Raw genomic sequence first — 15,399 nt, 5'->3', positions numbered from 1 at the left:
AGTACCTATGTGCTTAAAGAACCATTCCGAAATATAATTTCCATTAATAAATACGATGAAATAAAAGTTTATGACCCTGGACCCGACGTGGTGGCGTAAAAAATACGTCAATCTTCGAAAGCCAAGGATTTCAACATCGTACGTACATTCTGGGCTAGAATGGTCTCGTGTATTCCTACAATGTACTTTGACTGTCTATATTGCGAGTTTTCAAAGTTCGAGGTATTGTAGCTAATTTTTTTTAGATCAGCAAGAGGAACCCGTCACACGTGGCGTATAAATTACGCCGGGCGACCGGCCGTATACCACCTCTGTACCTTTATATCTGTATCACCTATAAATGTACAAGATTTTACTAATTTCTACAATTAAAGATTAATTTTAACAAAAATCGAGTATTATCATATGTGCACATAACATGGGAAAAGTACACCATTCGCCCGGTTGTGAAGAAATAACAGTCGCGCCCGCTAGAGGGTTAAAAGCAACAATTACACCAAATGTGTCTTGTGCTTGCCGCTTCCCAAAATCTTCCGTAGCCCTTCCAATATAATAACAAGATATGCACCAACAAATGTCATTTCTTCCAAAAATAAAGCCACTGTTTTAGCCCCCCGTTAATCTTTCGTTATGTTTTTGAGTAGAAAGTGGAGCCTTCACTTCTCCGCGTTGAAAATGACACTGCTTAAATACCTAAACGTCATTATGGTGATAAAAAAATAGTCTTATGTCTATGCTTGTCGCAATTAAAATTAATGAAAAAGTTGACGCCGTGTGATCACAATGGAGACAAGAAAAAATTTGGCCTCCACAGAGCCTTGAACCCCGTTCCTACGGGTGGTAGCCGTAGACGCTAACCACTACCCCACCTGACCCTCTGAAGGGAGGGTGCGATATCATGAAACTATACGCGGCTTGTGAAAAGTACCGCATGAAAATTAATTAATTACAGCCAAACTAAGGCCCATTCAACGGAACCACTACTAGTTCAGGGATGTGTTCACCATTCCGAAGGCCATAAAAAATACGGCATTGAAAAAGGCGGAGCAACTTTCGTGGTCTCCCCTTGTCAGATACACATGCGGTTTTCTTTGTTGTATTCAGAAAATAATTTTCTGTCCGCCTGTGCAATAAAAAAAGCATACAAGTTCCCCACTAAGTGTCTACTTTCAAGTAAAAAATGTTTCATCTTCTTTCTTTACATCACTTAGGCAAAGTCTCCCTGTAAGCTTGGTAGCCCTTAGTAACAATCTTTGAATACCATTGTGCTAGTATGCTATTACTTAGAACCTACATAGGCTTACTAAGGAAACTATGAATACGGCTGCTTGAATTGAAAAGGACAACTTGGTGAAAGTGGTTAAATGTCTTCTTAGTTTTATGAAAATTGATTCATAAAGAATTTAAATCCCTAATATTGCTACCAGCTTGTGTAGTACTAATCAGGAACTTCGTAAATAATCTGGATGGATATCATAGTCAACCTCGACAAGAGCAATTGCTCCCTTATAACCTTTTTTTAACTCTGGTCCACAAATGAATGAAATGAGGGTACAATTGAGATTTTTTACAAATTTTATTTTTTAATAACACTTACCTGTGATTGTTGACTGGACTTGCTTCATGGATGATAAATTACTTCTGTTTCAACAAAAATGTGCTGTGAATTTGGAAATAAAACTATCCATTGTGGCCTCTTCCACGGGATATATGATGTCAGCTGATCAGTAATTAAGTGAAAAAATGGTCCTTGTTTGTATCTCAAGTAGTAGCTGCTAAAAGCAAACTCATATTAAAATCCGGAGCAATTTTATCATTCAAGGAATAATATTCCTTACAGATTGCAGTATTTGCTGCTCTCTTGCATAGGAGGATGAGGAAAACATTATTCTCTCCTAAAGTATTCTTAAATGAAAAATTAATTGACATTTTAAGTATCAACTCAGGGAACATTGCAATGTGTATAACACAAAATCACTGAATACACATTTTTGTCTTTGAAATGATCGAATATTTATAGGGACCTGATTTCGTTTTTCTTCAGCAATTTTAAGATGGATATGTATATAATAATTCTTGACTCCTACCTTCCCTTTTTGGACAAAATTGAATCAATATTGAAATGACCGAAAAAGACTGACACCAGTTCTACTTGCATTACAACTGGCAAAAAGATAAATTGAAGTGCATGGGTTTTTATCTATCAAATGTTTAATTTTTTAAATTAGGTCAGGGAGTCCTAGATTTCATGTCTGATCCTGAAAGTTGTAACTGTAATATCTCTTCTAGGGCCATCAACTCCTGACAAAGTGCTGATGGAAACAACACCAACTTCATGTATGCTGAAGGAAAGAAATGTAAGAATTGATCTTAGCAATGACAGTATTGCTCCATCAGTCTCAGTGACAGACACTCAATCCAAGACTGTGGCGTCCGGTGCGGGGGAAGGAAGGAATGTGATAGATGAAGATTTGGAAGAAGGCAGTGCTCTTCATGCTGATAAGATATTTTGTAACTCAATTCCTAATGGTGGACAAAGTTATAAGGAACACATTCCAGAATCTAAAAACAGTGGAAACAGTGTAGCCACAATGCCTGTGTTAAGGGGTAGAGGTGGTGCACCAAATATCACAGATAGCCTCAGGTTAATCAGAATAGGTGAAAGCAGGAGAAGTGGCATTGAGGCAGTCATGGAATACAAAGAAGAGATAAGTAATTTTCAGATCAAAAATCCTAGTAGTAGCAAAAAATCAAACGAAAAGTTATATCATTGCTTCAACTGCAGATGTGGATTCAACACCAAAAATGATCTGAAAAAACACATGGAAATTCATTCTGTTTCCAGCAATTTGGATCTTGATGATGAATCATGTATGGGAAAAGATGAGTCTTTCACAATCCCTGCATCAAGTGAAGAAAATAATAATTCTTGTGAGTCATCCACCTCTGAGACATTGATAGGATTGAGAAGGAAAAGACAAGGGCCGATGCAAAAAGAAAATACGTCTGTCGTACAAATTTCTGTTGGAATAGGAGAGGAGAAAACTGTGGGACGAGTGAGTTGTTCTGGTGGGGATGGGAAACCGTACACACAGAATACGTCCTCAAAGTCCACCTCTTGTGCTGAAAACCTCCAAAATCACACGCTAGGAGACACGAAAGGAGGGTCTTTCGATTGCAGTGTATGCAATAAGTCTTTTGCTGTGAGTAGCAGTCTTAGCAATCACATGCGCACGCACAAAGAAAGAAAACATCCATGTGGGATTTGCGGAAAGTCTTTCGCTACGATATCTGACCTCACTAAGCACATGCCTGCACACACATCGGAGAAACCTCACTCTTGCAAGATATGTTGTAAATCTTTCCGTCGAAGACCTCTCCTCACTCAACACATGTTTATCCACAGTGGGGAGAAACCTTACTCGTGTAGTGATTGCATGAAGGCTTTCTCTAGGAAGGACAAACTCGTGATACACTTGAGGACACACACAGGAGAGAAACCTTTTTTGTGTAATTACTGCGCAAAGTCTTTCTCTAGAAATGACAGATTTAAGATGCACTTAAGGACACACATAGGGGAGAAACCTCACTCGTGTAATTATTGCGCAAAGTGTTTCAATGTTAAGGGCAGCCTCATCGAACACTTGCGCACGCACACTGGAGAGAGGCCGTTTACTTGTAAGCTATGCTGCAAATCTTTCAGTCATAATTCTACCCTTAGGAATCACATGTTAACACACTCGGGAAAAAAAGCTCATTCCTGTGATTATTGCGCAAAGTCATTCAGTAGGAAGAGCAGACTCATCGAACACTTGGGTACGCACGCTTGAGGAAATCCTTATTCATGTAACACAGTAGATTCCGTTTAATGGGTCCACCGGTTACTTGGGGCAGCCGCTTAATTTGGGCATATCATGAAGAACAGAACCCAATAGAGCAATATCCCAGAGTATATTCTCTGCTCAATTGGGCCAGCATGCCTATTTCTTGGGCGATTAGTTGGCGACATAGACTCTATACCCGCGACGAAATTAAATTTTTTTTGTTGTAAGAATACTATTTTTTTATATTTTCCTCCTTCGATGTACTCTTGTTTTTCACAAATGTTCCTACTCTTGCCCTATTTTGAAGATCTTGTTGTTATACCACCCGCAAGAAGGTAAGACTTTTCTTTAATATGACTTAGTAAAAGACATTCATTCAGCGTCGCCCGAGGCTGTGGAATGTATTTTTTATAACAACTTTTGTAACAACCATGTAATTTTTGTATGCATAACAAAAATGTTATAATTCTTTAAAATGATAATAAATTAACTGAAATCGCTGATTTATTTATCAAATTAATATTTTAATAAACTTATGTTGCATTATCAACGTTCTTTAGTCGTCTTTCTATCATTTCAACGTTTGTGTATGCCCATATACAAGAGAGTTCGCCTAATTGGGGCAGCCGCTTAGTTGGGGCAAAAATCACAAGTACCGGTATGTCCCAATTAACCGGAGTATACTGCAAAAAGTCTTTCACATAAATTTCCATCCATATCGAACACGTGTGTGTACACACGAGTGAGAAATTTGTAATCTAAGTCTTTCTCTAATTAGAGGCAGATACTATCATTTGCAAAGGTCTTGCAACAAATCGAGCGGCGCCACTTTCGTTCCATTGTCGATTTCTGGCCACCATTAAATTTGAATGATCACTATCTGGGTATGAATCTTCATGGTAGCTCGGGAACGACTCACGAACGGGTCATCGTGACACGGGAGGTGCCTTGTCTACACTACACACTTAACTTAAGTGACTTCACTTAAATATAATCTTAAATGTGGTGCGGTAGCTACACTTGAGCTTTAAGTCGACTTCAGCACCGTGATTGTCTATATCGGGAAACAGTTATGTTGACAGATGAAGGTCTAGGAGAGCAATTAGTGATTCTTTGATCCAAAGTGACTGTTATTTGAAATAAACTTCCAAACTCCGTGAATTAACCATTTTGGATTCAGAAGGTTAAAAAGAAAGACCGATTTCAGTTCCTGAGGGAACGCTATATGGCGAGAGGTGATGGAGCCAGAGGAATTTAGAATTACTAAGCGTGACTTCGTGGAATGACATATTCATAACGTAAACAAAAACACTTATTGCTAGTCAAATTCCACTACTTTATTAAAACCATTGATGTTAAATTTCAACCATTAATTCCTCCCACGTCCAATGAAATCGCCACATCTTATCTCCCTCGGCATCCCTTGGAGTAACATAAAAGCCCTATGCAATAGTTTCAATAACAGTGTGTGGGAAGTTACTGAGTGCATTCGTTTACGTTATTTTCGATTATGACACCATGGAAAATAAACTGTTTTACCGGATCCTCTGCCGTCGTCTCATTGTCAGTCCTAAAATTCCTTAAAACGTTTCTAAGTTTTATAAATCGAGTTTCACCGTGAGCAACAGGCATAGCAATTAGTTTTCACGGAAATAAAACCGACAATAAGATGAGAAACACTACAAAATAAATTCGTCGAATTAATATTCCCAACAATAGAAATTAACTAACGAAATAGAACGCTCAATAACCACATCATACAATACAGCACAACTTAGAACATTGTCAACGGGATGATGTGAGATGGGTATTATGTGCCATTTACAACACATGAAGAGCTTCAACCGTGCGGAAACAGTTGCCTACGCAATTTAAGTTGGGTTCTAAGATGACTTAAGTGGAGGTGTACTTAAATGAAGCTGGTGACACCTACACTACCAACTTAAATACAGAGCCAACTTAAGTAGTCACGCATACAAAAAAATCTGTGCTGCGGCTGTACTAAAGCTGCACTGTAACTGTTCTAAAAGGGCTGTACTGTAACTCTACTTAAACTGCACTTGAATTGAAACATCACAGTACAGTTATAGCACGGTCAGAGTGCAGTTGCCATAGCACAGTCACAGTGGAGTTGTCATAGCACAGTCACAGTGGAGTTTCCATAGCACAGTCACAGTGGAGTTGTCATAGCACAGTTTTTACTGTAATACTCTTTCCATGAATCAATAATTGAGTCTTGATGTGGCTATTGCATTCCCTGTATATCTTATTGAAAACAAGAAGCAGAATTAAATCAAGATAGGCCAATCAGCAGAGATATATAGTTCCCTTTTTGGGTGTTTGAAGATTGGTTGCCTGATCCAATCAGAAAACCGCAAAGAGATAACAGTGGCCAAAACGACTACACTCATTCAAATGTTGACTAGTCTAAGGAAAGATAAACCATATTCCTAACAGACACTCACTGAATTTGTTACGTTCCACTTCCTTAATATGAACTAATTTTATGGCACTAAAAATATTGCTATCGAAGCACTTAGGTTCTATGAGAAAAATTGACAAATCCTATTCTGCACATCAACGGGCACTCAACATAAAAACCACCAACATTTACTTCAGTGCTATTTGTTTAGTTGCCACAAATATGCCCACCTCGATAGTTTTTGTTGATGAAGTTTCAGTACCAACGCCGTGGAGCACAATAAATGACAATAAGATATGAAAATAAAACAAATTTATTAAATACAAATATACTCATGATTATAAACATAAAAATGAAAGTCTTGTTAAGTATGGCCGCTCAATTCATTTGCCTCTTTGTTTTCCTTCCTGAAATTAAAAGGAAAAAACATTACATACTGATATCTAATAAAGTGTTACGTCAAAATTTGACTGTTTAAGTTTGTCTGAATTTAATTTTAGAGAAGTTGAGTCCTTACCTCCAGCAGCAGAGTATAAATAAAGATATGTCTTTTTTCAACTCTCTCGTGCTTCGCAAGGAGTAGATTGCGAGTCGTCGAAATCAATCGTGGAAAGTTGATTCATCGCGAACCACACGGATTTCAGCAAAATCGACGATATCACTTCACCCGCAAGAAAAATTCCCGGCTAAGTAGCTAATTTTGATGTAATTGAAGTAAAGTTCACTTCTTCATGTTCTTAGCGTCGATCTTACATCGACGTATCCATCGTACAGCGTAGAATTCAGAGCACGTAAACAAGTAATGTTACAACCGGTTCATCACCAATGCCAACCAATGCTCTAACAAAGATGGCTGAGTATCGGCGGAAGTTGTTCTTTTGACCATACTTTACCAAAATAATAAGCAAGCTGGAGCTATGCATTGCCGCTGTAATGTCAACATAAATTTTTATATAATTTACGCATTCATATTCTCATGTAAATGATAGTTGATCGTAATATGAAATAATATAGGAAATACTTTCTCCTGTCAATGACTAGTTTAAGTCCAGCCCTGTCGCAGTGGTTTGAGCCATAGTACAGATCCAGTCATGTTACCCAGCCCAGTCACAGTCCACTTTTAGCCACAGTAAACTTCCAGTCATATTTTCTAGCCCTGTCACAGTCCAGTTTGAGCTATAGTACAGTTCCAGTCCAGTTACCCAACCCAGTCACAGTCCAGTTTGAGCCATAGTACAGCTCCAGTCATGTTACCCAGCCCAGTCAAAGTGCAGTCTGAGCTCTAGCACAGTTCAAGCACAGTGATCCAGCACTGTTACAGTACAGTTCTTCTCAAATTCTAGCTGCCATAGTACAGTCTAGTACAGAAAAGTGTACTGTGACTGTGCTAAACACAGAGTTTAGTCCAGTTACAGTGCAGATTTAGTGCAGTCGCAGCACAGATATTTTTGTATGGGCACTTAAGTTACTAGTGTAGACCCGGCAAATGAGACGTAGGAAATCATTACGATGCTCAGTTGAGTAAACGAGCGTTAATGTTGTTGCATCGTCGCGGCGTTTGAGATTACTTTTATACTCGTAGTTGACTGGAGTAGAGAGTTGAAAATATTTACCCGTTGAAAGAGTGGGTACCTATGGGGACTGGCTTCCAATGGTAAACCCGATAAGGCCGGCTGGGTGCACGATTTCGCCGTTAGGAACACGGAAATCAACTCGCTCGTAACACTTTTTGGGGATTCAACGTCATTCAGGAGACTTAATAAGTTGTTGAAATATTTGTTCGATATAGGAGAATTAACGAATGAAAAAAAATTAACTGGCAATTTTCCTCTTTCGACTCCACCATCAGTACTTGATTGACATTAAATAGTTCTTTACGTAGGTTGAAGCTGATAAAGATAGCTTCATAAGCTTTCTTCTTCATTATTTATCAATGTTTGTTAATTAGATAAATATATTTACACCGATGGAAATGTTTCCTCGGAAATAATTGGAATTTTGATTGCAAAAAAAATCGCTAGGCCTCATCGTTGCTAGCAGAATGTTTCTTTATTTTTACTGTTTACATATCTAAGAGAGACTTAACTTTTTACGATAGCACTAACATATTTAGTGATCATATGGCATTAATATTCTTTTTGTTTTAATGAATTAGTTACTGTTTCGATTTTAATATTTAGGTCATTATTATATTTTTAAGGACAGCCAACTTAAAAAGTGACTTAATAGTACGATTTTTCCCTATCCATGTATGCCTCCATTGGTAAGGTTTCCTATAACAACGACGGACCGAGATTAAACTGAAAGCCAATTTCAACCAAAATTCGCCCTTTTTAAATTCCAGACTATCGATTAGGGAGGTAAAATATTGTGCGCTGAATTTAGCCGCTCCCTCAGCTCTCCAACGCTCAATCGGGTGCTCCCGGGCCGTAGCTTTGGTCATCTGATAGGTCCTGCACCTCATCTTGCCCTACATCTTTATCGCGACTTTACCAGCCAGGGACGAGGAAGCAATTTACCTGGGGTAAAACTTGAAGGCCGTAATCGATTCTCACAAACTTCCAAAAAAGTGTATATGGGGCCAATTTGTAGATCCATCATATACGTGTTGATGCTATAATTTGCTTGAAGAAAGTACGCACTAGAAGAGTAGTTGATAAATACCTCAAGATAAGCCTTTCCTTTATTTAAAAATAAGCGCCGGGGTGCGTGCACTAATAAGGATTGCCTAATACATAGGTTATTCCTAGGATTGTACTCAGTAGATCAGCTGGACTCACATTCTGTCCCTTTCCATCAAATTTCCTGTATTAAATACAGCACTGATTATAGAATATTGAGGCCTAAAGTTTAGAAGTAAAATTCTTCACTTAATTTATATCTTTTTCTATCGAGGGATTTTTTCTTGAAATTTTTCAAAGAAAAGTTTCCGTCACCGCTCATTTGCGAAACGGAAAAGGGTAAAATTATTCTGAAAAACTTTATAGGAAAAATTAACTTGGTGGGAAATGGCGACAAGTTGATGACAATAGGGTAGTTTCCTTCATCAAAGAAAACGAAAGGCATTGATTGCGATTCGTTACCCACCATTAGTGTATTCATAATACACAAATTATTTGGTTTTTGAAATACCGGTTTAGACGAATGGCAAGGGTCAAATTTTATCCTCATTTGAAAAAGGCCAGATTGGCGCCCATGCGATTCCACTCCACGTGACGTCACAGGGACCTAGTTTCTATACGAGTAGATAGGAGTTTTACATCGTCTGAGGTTACCAATGCATGCATGAGGCACAGAGCTCAGGGAAACATGTCTTAATAATCAATTATTAAAACTGGCTAAGGTCGGAAAGTTTTTCTCGTTTGTTAAGGTATTAATAATCCTTATTTAAGCCGAGCGCTACCAGCCAGCAGGGTACTCCGCTACCCGCCAGCAGCCTGCGTCGTATCAGCGCTAAGCCTGGCCTCAAGGTCACCTCACAAGGCGGGAGGGGGAATCAGAAATGCGTTCCTACTTACGCGTCGCGTTTTTGCGCGCTTGAAATTTTTCACTTTTCATTTAATCGCGAAAAATAGATATCGTCATTTAAAAATCTAAAAGCGTGAAACACGTACTCCAGGAGTAATAATCTTTCGATTTAGGCAATAAAAAAATAAAAGGAAACCACCCTATGAGACAGCATACTACATTGACGGACAGCATAATTGCTGCAAAATTTACAAAATATCACCCATAATTGTTATTTTAACCAGCTAAAATAGATCTATTTAAGAATTTACGTGTATGGAACCTTAGATTACTACAATAGTTATCATCCCAAAGGTTAATAATGATGAGCAGTTACGGGCCTGTAAAGGAAACCTTGTAACACTGGGAATCATATTCACCAGTGATTCTGATTGGAGTTCCCTCAAGGGAAACGCAATGATTCGTCCTACCGCGCTAAAAACAAAGGATTCCCGTCGCACGATCATTTAAATTAGAAATTGTTATAAAAAATGCTCAAATTCAACATTTGGTATTTTCTTAACATACAATAAAAAAATATTAAAAACTTTAAAACAAAATACGATTTTGAGGAGAATAAAAAATTTGGGAATTGGAGAAGACCGAACGCAGCTCCTCCCATTTCAAGCCGAAAACTCTTTCACTGCGCTATTCAAACTTCAATTGTTGAGTATGGTAATAGGGTAGTTTCCTCCATCAAAGAAACCGAAAGGCATTGATTGCGATTTGTTACCCACCATTACTGTGTTCATAATATACAAATTATTTCGTTTTTGAAATACCGGTTTAGACGAATGGCAATGGTCCATTTTTATCCTCATTTGAAAAGGGCCAGATTGGCGCCCATGCGATGCCACTCCACGTGACGTCACAGGGACCTAGTTTCTATAGGAGAAGATAGGAGTTATACATCGTCCGAGGTTACCAATGCATGCATGAGGCACAGCGCTCAGGGAAACATGTCTTAATAATCACCTATTAAAAGTACCTAAGTTCGGAAAGTTTTCTTCATTTGATAAGGTATTAATAAACCTTTTTTAAGCCAAGCGCTACCAGCCATCAAGGTACTCAGCTACCCGCTAGCATCCTGCGTCCTATCAGCGCTCAGAGCCTCGATCAAGGTCACCTCACAAGACGGGAGAGGGAACCAGAAATACGTCACACGGAGAGATTTCCTTACCCGTCGCGTTTTCGCGCGCTTGAAATCTTTCACTTTTCATTTAATCGCCAAAAATAGATATCTTCATTTAAAAAATCTAAAAGCGTGAAATACGTACTCCAGGAGTAATAATCTTCCGATATAGGCAATAAAAAATACGGGGTTATTTGTAAGCAAAAAATAAACAAATAAGACAATACAACATGAGATTTGTCTTAAAAAATAAGCCCTACATACTTTTCAATAGTCGAAGCTGGAAACCTAATATATTAGCAAATTTCCTGGGACGAGGGTATTTTAAAACTATACTATATATGGTGATGTAACTATTTTATAATCCTTACATTATCTACTTTGACATACCGTATAAGGAAAAGGCCTGAGTCTATAACATAATAAATATTTAGACAGTGGCACTTCATTTTCATGCAAACACTTGTATGTACTGTAACATATGTACAAAAAGAATGATTTTAATATGTTAATATAAACAAATCAATACAAAAAGTTAGGGTCCAAGATCATTATTTTTGTTAAAAAACCATTTTTACTTTCAATTTCCTTCAGTTTTTATACATTATTCCCAAAGTATGCCTTAAAGCAATTTCTGACTTCTTTCGCACGGTTTGAAGCGGAATTTCTGGATCTCCCCAAAGGTTGTAGATTGGCTTCGGGAGGGACAGGCGGGATGTCGGACACACTTGGACTCCAGCCATCTTTATCAATTATGATATTGTGAAGAATGCACGCAGCCTTTATTTGTTGGTCTGCACTTTCCGGGGATGTTTCAATACACCCACTTAAAATCCGCCATTTAGCATATAAAATGCCAAACGCACATTCAATTGTCTTTCTGGCACTAGACAGCCGGGTGTTGTACACATCCTCAGCTTCACCAACTGTTTTTTGTGAGAACGGCTTCATCAAATATTCCTGCAAAGGATACGCCTCATCCGCAATAAAAACATGGGGCACCTTAACATCACTTCGGGGCAAACATTTTTCACCTGGAATGTTTAGTTCCTTCCGTTCCAACAACTTGCCCAAATCCGATGCTTTGAAAGTGCCCCCATCACTTTGCTTGCCATAACCACCTGCATCAACAAATAGAAATTTGTAGTGGTCATCTGCCACTCCTTGCAGAACGATCGAAAATGTTTTTTTGTAATTGAAGTACATGGACCCAGAAAGCGCTGGACATTTTATTTTGCAGTGTTTCCCATCGATGGCACCAATGCAGTTTGGAAATTTCCAAACTTCTTCAAACCTCCTAGCCACAGTTTCAAAATCTGAAATTGTCGGAATGGGCATATGCTTGGGTTGAAAGGTGCCCCATAGTAGTTTGCATACATTCCTCACAATTTTTCCCACTGTATTATCCCCCATCCGGAATGAAAACCCAAGAGTCTTATAACTGCTTCCAGTTGCCAAATACCTGCAATAGAACAACTCAATGCAGTATATTTATATCAACACAATCAAAACATAATACAGCAGTTATTATAAATATCCTATTGTCGATAGACTAATCAATAAACTATTGATATGTTTTGGTAATATGTGTATACATTCACAGGGTGTCAATTGTGTCGCGGAACACCTCAAGATCTCCGAAATCATTGCAGATGTGGTAATAAAACTTAAGACATTACTAGATAGAAAAATAATTTAATGTACTTTTCTTCATTATAAACCCTATGTTGGCTTACGATGAGGCAGTAGAAGATTTATTTATTTATTTAAATAAATTAATTAATAATTTCTGTTACTGTGTATTCCTTATGGAAGAATAGCTTACAGGTCTTTCTTATGTGTACAAGTTGTCACCTATATTCAATTCTTCAATATGCCATGAGTTTTATTTTGTATTTCAGATAAAGATGTGAAGCTAATCTGGAAAAATCTGCGAGATGAATTCCGGAAGCAATATAGCAAAACTCCTAGATCCGGAGATGCAGCTCTAGAGTCAACATCATCGTGGAAATGTTTTGATTCTATGCTTTTCCTCCTGTACCAATTCGTCCCGAGGAAATCAACAGGGAACCTGACTGATTTGTCGAACGACACGAACTTTGACGAAGGGCAACTGAACGACGATTTCGTTGAGGAGCAGATGGATAGCCTTTCCGTGATGGATAACGAAGAAGGGGATCGTGAACTTACACAAATTGACATTCCGGGCACACCTAATCAAAGTGGAAGCAACAATTCGTCGCCTACACCTACACTTACATCTAAGAGAACCACGGAGGAGTACACCAGAACAGGGTACAAAAAACGATTAACAAATCAGGCAAAAATTGGCCAAGAATTAGTAAATATCGAGAAAGAAAAACTGAAATTAAAAATGAACAAAGTGGATGAAGTTAACAAGAATGACGAAGATGTGGGTTTTTTTAACTCTCTACTACCACATGTAAATACGTTGGACCCAAGGAAAAAAATGATGTTCCGGATGAAGGTTCAAGAATAATTATTCGACATGGCTTATTCACCGGAACAGGAACCATCGTACAAGAACCGTCCCTCAAACCCTGCCATGAGTCACCGGAATGAGTACTACCCTCACAACCAGCTCCTTTGCCCACACTTCCTCTCATACACCGACTCCGCTAACATCACCATATATTGAGGAACAACACAATGTCCAGAAATTTACTAACATGTAACAAAGTATTTTCAAATAAATAGGTTATCCTTAATTGTATAATATAATCTAATTTATCACTTTCCAACTATCCTTAGTGTAAACTATTAAATAGTGTATTTCTTCACCTTGAACCAAAAATTGTATTACTTAACACCGAACAAGTATTTAACTGTTTGAAATCAACAATAAATTCATGACTTGATTATTATATATAATATACTTTTATACTGAATGATTAATTACTAATCTTACCTTATTGTTACCACAATCTGTTCTTCAGAGCAGATAGGGTTAATATGGAGGTTACAGTATTTTCTGCAATTATCCAGCTTTGGTGACACATTGGCGCAAATGTATGAAAACGTTTCAGGTGACATCCTCATGCACTCCTGGAATTTGTCTGGGTATTCTTTTATTTGGGAAAACAGATGGTGATATTCTCCCAGATCTTGTCGCACTTTATTAACCCATTATATCCCAGTGCCTGAGTCAAAGAATTGCAAACGTATGGAAAGCAGTAACACATGAATCGTCTCCGTATACAGCAGTTACAATACGAATTATGGCGTCTGGAAATCCTATCGAATCGTTCAACAAAGAATTGTAAACGTATGGAAAGCCTTAGAAAAATCTTCCCGGGATACCGCGCGGGTAAGATTATTTGAGAGCGCCAAAATAATAATATACCAACAACTCATTCTCCATATGTTGTTGATTATTCGGGCGCTCTCAAATAATCTTACCCGCGCGGTATCCCGAGAAGATTTTTCTGAAGTTGTTCGCCGGGAAAGTGTAAAATCATATGTATGGAAAGCCGTTACACATGAATCTTCTCAGTACACAACAGTTACAATACGAATGTTGACGACCGGAAATCCTGTCGTCTCGTTCAAAAGGAGTTCCAAATGAATCTTTTCCGTACACAGCAGTTACAATACGAATGATGACGTCTGGAAATCCTGCCGAATCGTTCAAAAGGAGTTCCAAATGTGTAGAAAGCAGTTCCATACGAACACGCTCTGTACAAAGGAGTTAGAAATGGGATCACAAATGAGTTACAAACGTCTTCATATTTCTAATTTTTGGTACAAATGAGTGGAAATGAGTTTCACAGCAGTTCCAATGCAGATTTTGGTGTTCCAAAACAGTTTCAAAAGGGTTCCAAGGCAGTTTCAAAGCAAAAAGTTTTCCCTGAGATATCCTATATGAACAAATATTTAAATAATGCTTTATACATTCGAGGTATCAGAAAGTAAATAACCGACATCTTTATGCTCATCGAAAGTTCGAATGTCTTAATAGTTACCATAAATATATTTTCTATAATGAAAATACCAACGGAAGCATTAATTACATGACTTGTGTGCCTATTTCTTAAAATTTAAAGGCACATTAATACTATATGTTTTATCTTTGCCCCTTCATTGAGAGGTTAACCAAGGGGGCCTTCACAGTTCGGCGTTGCGTTGACGCCGCGGCTAGCGAGCCAATCAGAGCCCGTCTTTGAGAATTGATGACGTCATGTCTCCAGCTCGCTGCGTCGTCGCAGAAAAACTGAACCTGTCGGATTTTCTCTGCGTCAAGGCGGCAGTACGCCGACGATTTCGAATTGGTGTTTGTTTCTGGGTATACAAATATGCAAGATTAGCTCTAATGGGAGTGGCAAATGCTATTTATTTCATTATTTACTATTATTTTGAAGTGTTCAGCTTAGATATTTCGTATCTTTCCTAAACATAAAAGACAAATGTTAACCCTAAATTAGATTACAATCACTGAGGAGCATAGATTAGCGTAACTCATACCCGGAAATTGTATCAAAAGCTAAATACAGCTT

General features: G+C 38.1%; 2 protein-coding genes across 2 annotated transcripts in view; one reads left to right on the top strand and one right to left on the bottom strand.

The window, feature by feature from the left end:
* LOC124172653 (zinc finger protein 37 homolog) overlaps positions 1-4,305 on the top strand; it is a 42,842-nt gene extending 38,537 nt beyond the window's left edge. Inside the window, exon 6 of the mRNA XM_046552103.1 lies at positions 2,290-4,305. Within this exon, the coding sequence (XP_046408059.1) occupies positions 2,290-3,830 (1,541 nt within the window). The 3' untranslated portion in view covers positions 3,831-4,305. The remainder of the gene's footprint in view (positions 1-2,289) is intronic.
* A 7,177-nt stretch (positions 4,306-11,482) lies between these two features.
* LOC124172759 (protein ANTAGONIST OF LIKE HETEROCHROMATIN PROTEIN 1-like) lies at positions 11,483-13,998 on the bottom strand. The gene is made up of 2 exons (XM_046552247.1): positions 13,815-13,998; positions 11,483-12,347 (listed from the first exon to the last, which is right to left on the bottom strand). The coding sequence occupies exons 1-2, from the start codon at positions 13,943-13,945 to the stop codon at positions 11,483-11,485; spliced, it is 996 nt and encodes a 331-aa protein (XP_046408203.1). The 5' UTR covers positions 13,946-13,998.
* Between the last annotated feature and the right edge of the window lie 1,401 nt (positions 13,999-15,399).

The sequence above is a fragment of the Ischnura elegans genome (assembly GCF_921293095.1).
Source record: "Ischnura elegans chromosome 13 unlocalized genomic scaffold, ioIscEleg1.1 SUPER_13_unloc_2, whole genome shotgun sequence".
Lineage (NCBI taxonomy): Eukaryota > Metazoa > Arthropoda > Insecta > Odonata > Coenagrionidae > Ischnura > Ischnura elegans.
The sequence above is the reverse complement of the archived record's forward strand: the minus strand, read 5'-3'. Positions and strand labels throughout refer to the sequence as shown.

Excerpts from the sequence above, each read along its gene's own strand:
- LOC124172759 (XM_046552247.1), bottom strand. The coding sequence starts at position 13,945 with ATGAGGATGTCACCTGAAACGTTTTCATACATTTGCGCCAATGTGTCA. Across the intron at positions 12,348-13,814 it reads CAGATTGTGGTAACAATAAG|GTATTTGGCAACTGGAAGCA; the intron begins GTAAGATTAGTA and ends GTTCTATTGCAG.